This window comes from Xenopus laevis, chromosome 7L, assembly GCF_017654675.1.
Source record: "Xenopus laevis strain J_2021 chromosome 7L, Xenopus_laevis_v10.1, whole genome shotgun sequence".
In the NCBI taxonomy this organism is placed as follows: domain Eukaryota; kingdom Metazoa; phylum Chordata; class Amphibia; order Anura; family Pipidae; genus Xenopus; species Xenopus laevis.
This window is the reverse complement of record NC_054383.1, coordinates 75,161,747-75,174,907: the sequence shown is the minus strand read 5'-3', so window position 1 is coordinate 75,174,907 and position 13,161 is coordinate 75,161,747. Positions and strand designations below refer to the sequence as shown.

Here is a 13,161-nt window from a genome sequence, read left to right as displayed (position 1 = left end):
TTGTTTTGGTGCTCTGGGGCACTTTGTAAACTCATGACTGCTTGATAACTTTAATGTTGGACATGAAAGTAAGGGTGGATTTTTGATACTTGCGGTGAAAAATCCTTTGTCCAAATCAATATGCCCAAAAAATAAATGTGGTTGCCCTATACGTAATGACAGATTTACAATAAACAGTTACTAGAGTATTTCAGCTTGCACATTTTGTTTTAAGTGTTGTTACTGCCCTCCTCTGGTTACAGTATAAATCTGTGAACCCCAGTACAGTCAGCAGTCCTGTCTCTGGAGATTGGATGTAGAGCTGCGTTGCTTCTTGTTTGCCACTCCTGCATAAATATTTTTGTTTCCTGATTATCTCTTACTGAAATGATCCAGCAGTCTTGAAGGGCCCCAGATTTACCATCACTGATGTAGACTGTAGTATTCTGTGACAAATTGAGGAGGGGAGGGTTGAATTTTGTGTTCCGCAGATCTCATTTGTCATTAAAACAGCTATATTGGCACGGTCCTTCAAACCAAATATTAATTTCAGTAACAGACTAAACTTTGAATACCAGTGTTTCTGTAAAGGAAAAAACAAATAGTAAAAGATAATACCAATAAAATATACTCTGTCTGCTTTCTAGTGGTTAGCGTTTTAAAAATGGAGACTGGAAGAACAGAAAGTCAGATAGCTGGAAAATTAACCTTTATTTTGAAATCTGATTATATTAATTAGGTTCTGGATACAAAAAACTTTTTTGGGAGCGACCCCTTTAAACGTGATGTTTTAGTAGTAACAGAGGGGCAAGTTACTTTATTTTTCTGTGATGAGCTGCTGAAACAGGTTATTGCAAGCGGTAATGACAGGCCTGTTCAATAGTCACAGTTCACCTTAAAATACATGTGCAGTATGGTGTAGGACAGTGCTGTCCAACTTCTGTGCTACAGGGGGCCGAACTTTTTTTGGCCTATGTGGTGGAGGGCCGATAATGGAAGCCAGTGTTGACCACGCCCTGTTTTTAAACCTCACCCACTTTAAGCCACACCCATGTTACCACAAGAACTTTTAAGACCATGTCCACATTAATGGTGGGAGCACACAAGAAAACCAAATGGTTGGTGTTCACTGCAGGGATATCGCTCATCACTCATGTGAAACAAATGTATTCAGTCATATTAAAACATACGCTTAAATCCATATGTCTCATCCTCCCCAGAGGATAACACAGCAACTCCAGCATATGAATAAACACCTTGGGGACCCCCTAAAAAGTATTTCCAGATGCTAACAAACCCATACTGGTTCACCTCCCACAGGCAGATCACACACAGACATAGCATGACACACACAGGGAGCATAGGACAGGCAGAGTATGGCACACACAGGGAGCATAGGACAGGAAGAATAGAGCAGGAGACAGGGAAACCTATTAGGACCACTCTAAGATAAATATTTCATACTGTGCTACAGTGTCCCTCCAGAAGTTTGAGATGTGAACTATGTTTGTACTTTCAGTCTGGGTCTCGGGTGTGAATAAGTACAGGGCTTTAGGGGTGTAAACATTAGAAGTGTTACAGGTGTGAACAATGCGGAGGGGGGGATTACAAGTTTTTATAGTCTGAATTTAAAGTGTTAACAATGCAGGGGCCAGTTAATCTCCGTACGGACAATTTTTAAATTTACACAAGGTTAGCAGACTCAGCAGGCAGACTTTCGTTTGGGGGGGGGCATGTAAGGGGGGTAGGTGTGGCCACAAGTTGGATAGCACTGGTGTAGGAAGTTGTATTCTAAGATGAGTTATAGTTTGTGTTTATATTTGTTTTTTTTGGATTTTGCGTTTCCTTTTGTTTTACAATTCACTGGTATTTGTGCATTTGAACCTATTTGGTTGCTAGGATTTAGTTACCCCAGCATTTATGCAGCAGTTTGGAAATTGGAATAAAAGGTGAATAAGAGAGGGCCCAACAGAGACATAAGCAATATAAAATAAGTCTAACAATTATATTAAAGGTTTGCTGTCTGTGCTTTGGGTGATTTGGTTAGTGACTCCCTCAGTTGCAGACTGGAAAGATACAGAATAGAAAGTCTTCTAATACAAAAGCTCTATAAAAAAAGACCACTTGAAATGTTGCTTATAGCAGATAACCTTTAAAGTAAATGTTTTTCAATTTAACTTCCCCTTAACAGCTTAAGTGATTTCATGTTTGTTGTTGCAGTATGAGCACCTATTTATGAACTAAAAATGCAAGTCCCTCGATTGATCCTTGACATTTGTGGAAATCCTGTTTAGCACACGTGCAGAAAGCAAAGATAATTTCCTGTATGGCTGATATGCATAAGTCTGATATCTAACCCCTTATTTGCTCCCAGAATGACTTCCTTTACACATGTAGCAACATGAGGTTTTGTTTTTCTCCTACAGGCACGAGGGGCAGACATTACAGTCCCAGGAGAAATACAGATACCTGCAGAACTTCCTCTCCGCTCCTGTGGTAGTACTGCCAGCATGAAGGTGAAAAATGTCAAGAAGTAAGTATGTTCAGTGCTCAAGTAACCCTTCAGTAGTACAATTTCAGTATACTTAAGTTTAGTGCATATGTACAGCTTATGTAGTGCATATGTCCTTGTGATATTCTGTGCTTTTCAATCATGGGCGTCCCCTGGACTTGTACTTTAAGGATAATCTCTTGCCATATTTATATATACATTGTTTTGTTCTTTTTTTATATGAACACAATTCTTAAAATTACCATTAAAAACCTGCAATAAGTTTAAAAAAGGCTTACATCTTATGGTCAGCACCTCTTTAAATAATGGACCATCCTAATGCCTATTCTACTGCTCAGAGCAGCAGTCTGGATTTAGGGATAAGGGTAACTGTGTGTGAGTTATAAAGACTATAAATGAACCTGTGTAAAGCTGTGTAACTACATTCATTATTCAATCTTATAGGTACAGGTTGGCTGTATGTTTTGCCTACAACCATTCTCTGTGTATTTGCCACAAAGCACATTAACCCCTACAGTTCCTTGACCTGCTGCTCCATTGTACCCACCACCTATCCATTGCCTCACTCTATTCACTGTCCGCTTTTACCTTTTCCCTTCTCATTCTGCTTAGTTACCCCACACTCACCTCTCCGTATCTGATAACCCTCTGCCTCATATACATCTATATAGATAGAAATATCTATATTATAATATATATTTTTGCACCTCACCCCCCTCTCCTGCTCCTGTCCTGTATCCGATTCATTGTTTCTTTTTGGATGACTCTTAAATTTTAATCCTTCTGCCACTCTGGAAACAAAGCAGCGTTCCCCTAGATTGAAAGAGAATGTATAAACATAGATTCTATACTAGTGACATTTTATTTTGCACAACCTCTTCCTGCTGTTGTTACTCTACTTTATGTACAGTAGAACCCCATTTTATATTTTTCAAGGGACCAGAAAAAATGGAGTGAAGTGAGGGAAATGTATTATGCATTCTATATTAGTAATTTGTATATGTTTTCTTCCTTGCCCCCCCCCTCCCCCTGGAACATTTTCTGCGGACACCCATGCTCCCAAGTAAGCACTTGGTGCATAAATATATGATAATGTATTTCTTGTTCTAAGTAAGACAATGTCACTGATGGGTTCATTGCAATATAAAGGCAATGTGCTTTAATAGAGATAATGGAACCCCAAAATAACTTCTATTATGGGTGTACAATATATACAGCTTTCAGCGAGTTATGTAACACAAGTGACATCATTGAGAACCAATTAAAACTAATGACATCACTTGGCAAAATAGTTTCTAAGGATATATTTTATAGGTTATTCAGATAATGTATGTGGTCAATCAAAAAGAGAACACGTCATCTGCATGTTCTTTCCAGTCACTATCATTATTCTGCTTGTGTGATCTGTTTTTGAATGGATCTGACAGGTTTTACTAGTCTGTAAGCCGTCTGCTCATATACCCAGCAATAACAGGCAAACTTGTTAGCAAAGAATGCCATTGTGATGCAGCCAAAATAGAATGGTTTCAAATGCCTTTCTAGTAGCTTTGTGGGCCCGGGCCTCACAGCAAAATAATTGTTGCCCCGCCCCTAAACAAATCCATGATTTTGTGTGGGTCTTGTGCAAAATTGCTGGTCACCTGCAACCCTCCAGTGTGTGCCCCCTATATAGAGGAAGCAGGTGGCTTCGGGATCTGTAACCTCTGTAGTTATGCCACCGCTACGTCCCTGCACCTTATTGCTTTGCTCTTACTTTTCTAATGTCCTTGGGGCTTCTCTTTTTCAACTTGGGGCAATATCAAGCCCTAAACCCTAAACTTTGCATAGTAAAACAACAGATAAAAGATGTAGTATTTGGATTTAAGGTGTAGAATTTCAGTTACCTGAAGTTTAGTGATGTAATGCAAAGCCATTCTGCACTAAAAATATCTAGGGTCAGGGGCATCTATCATGCTGTGTTAAACAGCACCAGTGATGTTGCCTAAAGCGACCATTCAATTTCAACCGTTAAAAAAAAAAAGCAAAGATCTGATTGTACAGGCACTTTTTATTTTATTTTAAGGGCAAGAACTGCCATTACAGGTGGTGTACGTTGGTTCTTTTGCAGTTATTGCAGGGCAGTTTGGGCACTTCATAGCAGAGAAATCAGCATGAATGCCATTATTCGAAAAACATTTAGGTGTGAATTTGAGCAGAGCAGAGTATTTTATGTGAACAACCCCATTGTGCTCCAGATCCATTTATTTCCAGGCGAAAAGATTGAACATTATATGATTTTCTTTTATTAATATTGCATTCAGATTATTTGAATATGATGGTGCTTATAAATTAAAAAAGCAATAATCAATCTACCATGATCTCACCATCCAATTTGTGTGCAGTTGTCTGTGCATTTTTTTTCCTGTAGCAAGAATAAAGAACTGTGCTATCTACCTGCAGTCAGTGTATTACTTAAGTGTTCAGCATGCCTAGTAGGAGTGGCAAGGCCACTAGTCTCTAGGCAACAAAAATCTGGATGATTGTATTCTTTACCTAAAACTAGGGCACAAAACAATCTGCTTCTATCCTGCACTTTTTCTGGTTGGATGCTTATATATTAGATGTTTATTTGTCCTGCTAACACCCACCGCCCAAACACGCCCACTTTACATGTTTGTGGAATAACCAATTAGTGAACCTCAATCCCATTGGTGTGGCTAAATTTCATTATAGATGCAATCTGTAAGACAAAATGTAACATATAAAGTGCTAAGTGGTTATATCATATACTTATATAGAGAATATTAAAAAATATTACAAATATTTAAAATCCCATAAAAATATTACATTAAGGGGCAAATTCATCATGGGTCGAATATCGAGGGTTAATTAACCCTCGATATTCTACTGGGAATTAAAATCCTTCGACTTCGAATATCGAAGTCGAAGAATTTTAGCGCAAATAGTTTGATCGAACAATCGAAAGAATAATCCTTCGATCGAACGATTAAATCCTTCGAATCGAACGATTCGAAGGATTTTAATCCAACGATCGAAGGATTATCCTTCGATCAAAAAAAGGAAGGTCCCCATAGGCTAACATTGAGTTTGGTAGGTTTTAGATGGCGAACTAGGGGGTCGAAGTTTTTTCTTAAAGAGACAGTACTTCGACTATCGAATAGTCGAATAGTCGAACGATTTTTAGTTCGAATCCTTCGATTTGAAGTAGCCCATTCGATGTTCGAAGTAGCCCAAAAAGCACTTCGAAATTCGAAGTTTTTTTACTTCGAATCCTTCACTCGAGCTTGGTGAATTGGCCCCTAAATATTAAAACACTATATTAGTGACCAAAATGGACTGATTGCAAAACATTCCTAGTGCAGGGTCTCCACAGTATATGGAATGAACCTGAACAAATTATTCATTTAAACCTTTTTGTAATAATAACCGGTCCCAATCACCACCCGTAGGTTCAGGTACCAAATCTATACCCATGAATTTCAAGGTAGGGAGATATAGATATATATATATAGATATATAGATATATAGATATATAGATATATAGATATATAGATATATAGATATATAGATATATATATATATAGAGATATATATATATAGATAGATAGATAGATAGATAGATATAGAGATATAGAGATATAGAGATATAGAGATATAGAGATATAGAGATATATAGATATATATATATATATATAAATGAAGAAAAGATGAAAATTGTGAACCCTCTTAATCTAGGGACAGGGCTTGCGCATGTCGACCTGTGGAGAAAAACACGTTGAGAATTCGTTTCTCCGCTGCTGCCCAATGTGCGTGCGCCTGAATTTGTTGCCTCGGCTCGGGTGCAGACAGGAAAGGTTTTCGTGGAAAATGCAAAATCTCCAGTTTCCACTGCGAAATCCACCCCGTCTGTCTACACCTGAGTGGGGGGCAATGTATTCAGATGCAGGCAAATTCGGGAGGAGCTTATTTTCAGCCTGCATTTCTTCGCAGGCCGAGGCCACATTCTGTCCATAGCCCACCCAGGCTATATAGAAATAATATGATAGTATTCACAGGACCAGCCCGGACCTCAAGAAAGTATAACACCCAGGACTTTGCCCATATCTCATCTGTAACACCTCCACAACTTCAAAATAGATCTCGGCGATATCTGACACACTAGCGCGCAACCTCCACTATACTATCTCACGAGCACCGTCCTTCGCACACTCTACCCTACAGACTCGATATCCGTAGAGCGCGCTCAACCTCCTCTCAATGATCAACAAGCCTACTACACCAACATCCAACCAGCGTTCAGCACCAGTAGCGCCTGCCCGACTCACCACTATTCCACAGTCGTCGACCAGTCACCTCGCAACTCATCATTCTCCTATCATAATACCTCATCATATGCCACGCCTTGCAAGTCCCTCCGGGGACTTGTTTTGCAGACACATGTCCCTACGCATGGTGCTACCTTCAAATTCTCATTGATTGCACATATCTAATCAAGAAATGTCCAAACAACCTGAGTCTTTCTGTGCCTCCTCCGCCCCTGCACAGCAAGTCACCACACTACACCTTACCACTCCACGCATCGCTGCTACCCCATTCCAACTGATCTTCTTTTCGATTCTCTTCCACGACAAACCCTATCACGACCTCACACCTGCCCTTACACACCGGGGCACTTCCTCCTGCCTAGCGCCACCAGTCCTTTACAGATCAAAACCCTGTCCCCGAGCCTGCGTCAGCGACGTAAATTACATCTACACGCTTTCGGTCCTCTACCACCCATACCTCAACAACTTGCCTCCTGTCTAAGAGTCTATCTCACACACAAGCACGACTTCAGCGACGACGATCAGCGGTCACCCAGCAAAAATCAAGACGACTACTATCTATACTAATCGCCCAACACGACGCACAGCGCATCTCTCCAAACAAACCGCATTACCCTCATACTATACGTGATAATATGGACCTTCTCACCACACACGCCCTCAGACAATCCGCTTCAACAACAGTGCCACTAAAGTCTCACTATCTGCAGATATCGACGCACTGAACGACTGCCGCGCACACTACCATATACACTCAAGGCACCGCTACCCCTTCTCTCTAACGACCCTCACTAATCCGCCTATCTCTACTCGCCACACATACCCTACAACATGGCTTCTAGATAACATATACTCAGACCCTAACACATCTCTTCAAGCATTAGTCACTACCAGACTCTAACTATATCTAAACGCGTCATCCCATCTATCCATACACTCCAATGCCCACCACATTCCTACCTCGCAACCTACCCATCTCTCGCCTACAACCTTCCAATCTACACATACGCCCAACTGCCTTCCTCTACTTATCCCACCTACGCTCACACTAAGGACTCATTGACCAACGCTGCTTCTCTCACAAACTCATATGCTCCTCACTACACGCCTTACCACCATCACAACAGCTACTCATCCACGTTAAACACTTTGCAAGGCGGCCTGAACCTCCTCTGGCACATTCTCCTCGCACAGTCGTTCCTGACTTTCTCCATCAACCTATCTCATAGACACTTCTATCACAACATAGCATATCTCTTCATATCCTACTATATCACACATACAATTTCTCAGAGGCAAGACAATCTTCACTCTTCTACCGCTCACCGCGCTCTTATACCACCCTTACACATAAACATATGCTCCAACTCATACAACTTCAATAATGACCTACCAACTCTCCATCCCACCCTACGTATCCGTCTCTTATCACTTCCTCTCCCAACTGCTCACATCTCGGTAACCTCATCACACACCTACCACCACACTCACAATGTGGCAACAAATCACCCTCGATCCGTGCATCCACTCTCTCATCTCAGCCTCAGACATCAATGATCTGCTACTCATCACACACTAGATTCCACTACCGCTTGAGGCCCCACTACTCCGTCAACCGTTATGCTGCCATTACTTAGAGTACCTATCAATATTGCGACCCAGCCATGCCACCTGCCTCCACACCCCATATGCGCCACGTAATACACCTCTATAACGCTTACTCGTTTCATATCCTTCTGCACTCTATCACTCCTCTCACTCCTCAATATGGCTTCATTGTTTTTCTCTGTAGTAGCCAAATCATATTTTAGTATCTCTTATATCCTGCCAATATACCGAAAGCATATTGCTACTGGACCCATCATCGTCTGATCTTAAGCTATCAAATCACCCAACTAATCAGACATTAATCTGAGTACACCGCTGCACAACGACTTCTACCAGTTATCTCAACCAATCACATCCTTACAGTTCTGCCCACTCACATACCAACTACAGCCTACCAGAGCTCTGCGCACAGTCCCATCCATCACTCCAGCGCAAGTGTAGAATGATTGCCTGCATAGATGCGCTTTACCAATTGCTACTGGAGAATTTGTGTTCGTTCTTTGTATGAAAACCACACACATTGCTCACCAACGACCGACATCACACTGACTGCACTCGACTATCCTAATTCTTCCGATATCTATCGAATATACCTATAAGTAATATATGTGAGGATATAACAACGACTATATCTGAACACACTATATATATCACAGAACGTGGTCTCAGTGGGGCCGAGCATGTGCTGGTTGGAATGAATGATTGTAATGGAGAACTTAATTCTGCAGACTTAAATTGGAATAGTAACGTAACTGTGAACTGAATTTTAAGTAAGAAAGCAGCATGTAATTGACGCTCCATAATCAGTAATGTTCTTCTGTTGTATTAAACAGGTTATCCTTCACCAAAGGACATTTCCCTAAACTCGCAGAATGTGCACATTTCCACTATGAAAATGTAGACTTTGGCAGCATACAGGTAAGCTTGGCGTGGGGATGCTATATTTTATTCACTTGTTTAATTTTTCCTAACAGTAAGAACCTGGCAGCTTTGCATTTGGACTTTAAACGCTCACATTTTAAGAAAGCAGGGTGCTGAAAATCTCTGGCTTGCCATCAGCAGAATCTCTTGAGATGGGAATGAAAGAATAAAACAATCTTTTATCTGTTAATCAGTTGAAGTATAATGAAGCATGTGTAGATCTGTACACCGCTTGTTTGACCTGCTTCATCTTTCTCTGCAAACCTCGCTTATCCCTTTCACTCATCTGAAAGACTTAGATATCCATTGAAATTAATAAGCTTATCGCTACCTGCTTTATGCTAAATCTAAAGATTCATGAATTTTTTCTCCCTCTTTTCTACATATGTTTATCTTTATTTATATAGCACCTACACACTGTATATCAGAACAAAACATTGATAGAACAAATGGGTTAATAGAACAATAAATACAAATAAATAGTACAGTTACAGTAAAGATTAAGAGCGTAGTGTCAAAGAGACAAGAGGATGGAGGCCATGTGTCGTAGAGCTTAAAATTGAAATGGGAGGGTAACTACCTACACAAATAGGAGGATGTGCTGCAGGCTACAGTGGTTGATGTGCAATACAGATTGCAGGTTAGGTGTTATGCAAGTGTTCTTAGAGTTAGTCTTGAGTTGAGCACATAATAACTTACTACAAACTCCTTGATTCCTCTGTACCTCAGTGCAACTTTGTTCATCCCAGAGGATTCAGTTGTGTTGAAGTCGGGGCTGTGGCCAGGCTTCCATTCTCATAACGGCAAACTGTGTATAGAAAAAGAAGTAGGAAGCATTGAATTGTTATGAAACGAAATGCTTGCTGTAACAGAAAGGTTTGCTTTTATTGGAACCAAGGACTGTATCCCAAACCATGAAAATCAGCCCCAGACAAATGTTCTTATCCCATCAAACTATACAGTGAGCCTTAGACATTCAGCCAGGTAGCAGATCTGCTGGCATACGCTACCCCAGACCCAGTCTTTTAGACTGTCAGATGTAAAGCAAAAATTTTACTTCACAAAACCCATATCCACCTCTCAGGGCCAATGAAATAGGTATTTACACCCCTCCTGCCAATGCAAGGCATTGACGTTGCTTCCTGAGACTGTTTTAAAATCAAAAGTGAGTTTTCTGGATATTATGGCCATATATTGTATGTTTATATGTCCATAATAGGAAATCTGCAATACTTTATCTCTGTGTATTTATCAAAATATAGTGTCTGTGTGTAAGTAATCAATGACATCAACCTGGTCAAGGTGAGAAGGGCTAAAAAGAAACACAGAATATGTGCAAATTATACTGATGGCGCCTAGAATTGCAGCCTAACAGTGGCATGACATATAACCACCAGAGGGCAGTATAGGCACACAGCTATGGATTGGAAAGAGATTATAGTGGCAGCATTTCTTTCATAAAGCAGGCAGGAGGCATCACCACTAAAAGCAGCCTCTATGTTCTGCTTGCCAAATGTACTTCATATACTGAACATTGGTAACGTCAAGGTTAGTGTCTTCCCTGTACAGAACATGTGCCAAATTATAACCGATGCTTCTGAAAACATGCTGATTTCTGTGAATAGTTCTGTCAAATCTTTCTTGATTCGACCAAATCCCAAAATAGGAAATTCAGTGAATCCCTACTGAAAATACCATTTTTGTTACTGTGATTTAAACAAGAAATTTATATTTTATGAACACCGTCTCCAGACACCATTTTTTGTGTCAAGTCGTGCCTGAAGATTGTACACTCTAGCACCATCTAGAGGCAGGATTTAGTACTAAAATATGACAGGGTGATGGCTTCATCTGTATGTAAGTTGGGCACATCACTCCCAACAAATGGCATACTTTGTACTGCCAGCACCATCACATTTTCCTAAAGCAAATAGCAGCTTTCACCCAATGGCTGTTTCCTCTCTGACACATAAGTATCATTTACATCTAAGAACAGCACATGTGCGCTGTGAATTTCATACAATCAAGAATGAAGGCTTACACAGACACAACTTACTTTGATTAAAAAGTCCTGCTTGGATTGATCACTGTTGTGGTTAAGCTGAGCTCAAGAGAGGCGGTTAGAAAAAAATAGGAGAGGGTGGCTAGAGCAGAGTTACTATGGGAACAGCAATGCCATCTGTTTATTGACTGCTAAACTGGAGGGCATGTTTTGTAATCTGAGTTGAGAAGAACTGAGCAGTAGCCCAAATAAATTCCCAAGGGAGAGGGACAGGTGGGTTAGAGGAGAAGAAGCAATCCTAAGGGATTAAAAAGGTGCTGCTGCTTTATTATTAAAGGAGAAGGAAAGCTCCAATCCAAGGGGAGTGCCAAATGTTAAGTTATCCCCCAATTCATCTGGTACCCCAGGCTGGTGCTCCTGTTGGTAGAAAACTTTACTTTTGCCACATAGGTAATGGTTGGGCTGGGAATGGTTTTATGGGACTTTCTGCTGCACCTCTACTGACATGTTCCTATTGATCTTCATAGGAATGTGTCAGTATACCATTAAAATCAATTATATAGACAACACGTTTAGAGATGTGCTTAAATAGATTATCCTGAAAAGTGAAAGTAAAAAAGTAATCTATGGTAGTGAGCAGCTGTGTAAAAGTGAGTATAATATTCTTGAAACAAATACATGGGGCTCATTTATAAATTTGCCCCTGGGCAGTAACCCATAGCAACCAATCAGGTTAGGTCTACTTAAATATCACTTGCTGTGTCTTATTTATTCACTCATGTTTTCTATTTTTAATATAATGGTTATGATTCATCATGCTACGCAATATGTTGGCGCTATATAAATACATGTTAATAATAATAATGGGACACCCTCCGATATCTTTGTTTCACAGGATCTACCATTTGAAAGAGACTTCAAAGGGGTTGTTCGTCTTTCAGTTAACGTTTAGTTTGATGTAGAGGGTGATATTCAGAGACAATTTACAATTGCTTTTCATTTTTTATTATTTGCAGTTATTGAGTTATTTAGCTTTTTATTCAGCAGCTCTCCAGTTTGCAATTTTAGCAGTCTAGTTGCTAGGGTCCAAAATACCCTAGCAACCATGCATTAATTTGAATAAGAGACTGGCAATAACAATACATTTTTGGCCTTTCAGATCATTTACTTTTTAGATGGGGTTAGTGACCTCCATTTGAAAGCTGGAAAGAAGCAGTCAAATAATTAAAAAAAATTGAAGGCCAATTTAAAAGTTACTTATAATTGGCCATTCTATAACATAAAAAAAGGTGAAACACCCTTTACTAAAGCCATTATAAAAACCTCCAAAATTGGCTTGCAGGTGTTGCTAAATTATAAATAGGCTTTCAGGTGCCACAAGACTTATTTAAACGTAATGCAATGTGACATATATAAGCTTGCCAATTCTATCTAACAAATGAAAAGTACTTTTTTTTATCTCCTATTTTATAAAGCCCAAGTATTGATATCTAGAACTACAATAAAATATAAGTGATTACTACAGCAGTCGATGCCAGAAATTAATATTAAAAAATGTATGTATATAATTTCAATTTAACATGCTCCAATTTTATAAAATATAGTTATGTTATGGCTGTGCTAAGGAACAAATAAAAATATGATGCTCCTTGAAAATCTAAAACATAGCAGTGCTGCCTGCAGATTCCACGAATACAGTACAAGTTGTAGATGAAAATTGCATGATATGAACCTCATCTCAAACAACGTACTATTGGATTAAGATAAATACAATCACTGGAAACTGTGACCTAGAAAACAATGCCTGCCATTGG

At 39.7% G+C, this 13,161-nt stretch overlaps 1 protein-coding gene across 6 annotated transcripts in view; it reads left to right on the top strand.

Annotated features, from left to right (window-relative positions):
• The window catches only part of arhgap32.L (Rho GTPase activating protein 32 L homeolog), a 207,277-nt gene that overhangs the window by 99,244 nt on the left and 94,872 nt on the right, over positions 1–13,161 (top strand). For all 6 annotated transcript variants that reach the window (XM_041568469.1, XM_041568468.1, XM_018224473.2 and 3 more), the window contains 2 exon segments: positions 2,406–2,512; positions 9,258–9,342. In XM_041568469.1, coding sequence (XP_041424403.1) covers positions 2,406–2,512; positions 9,258–9,342 — 192 coding nt within the window.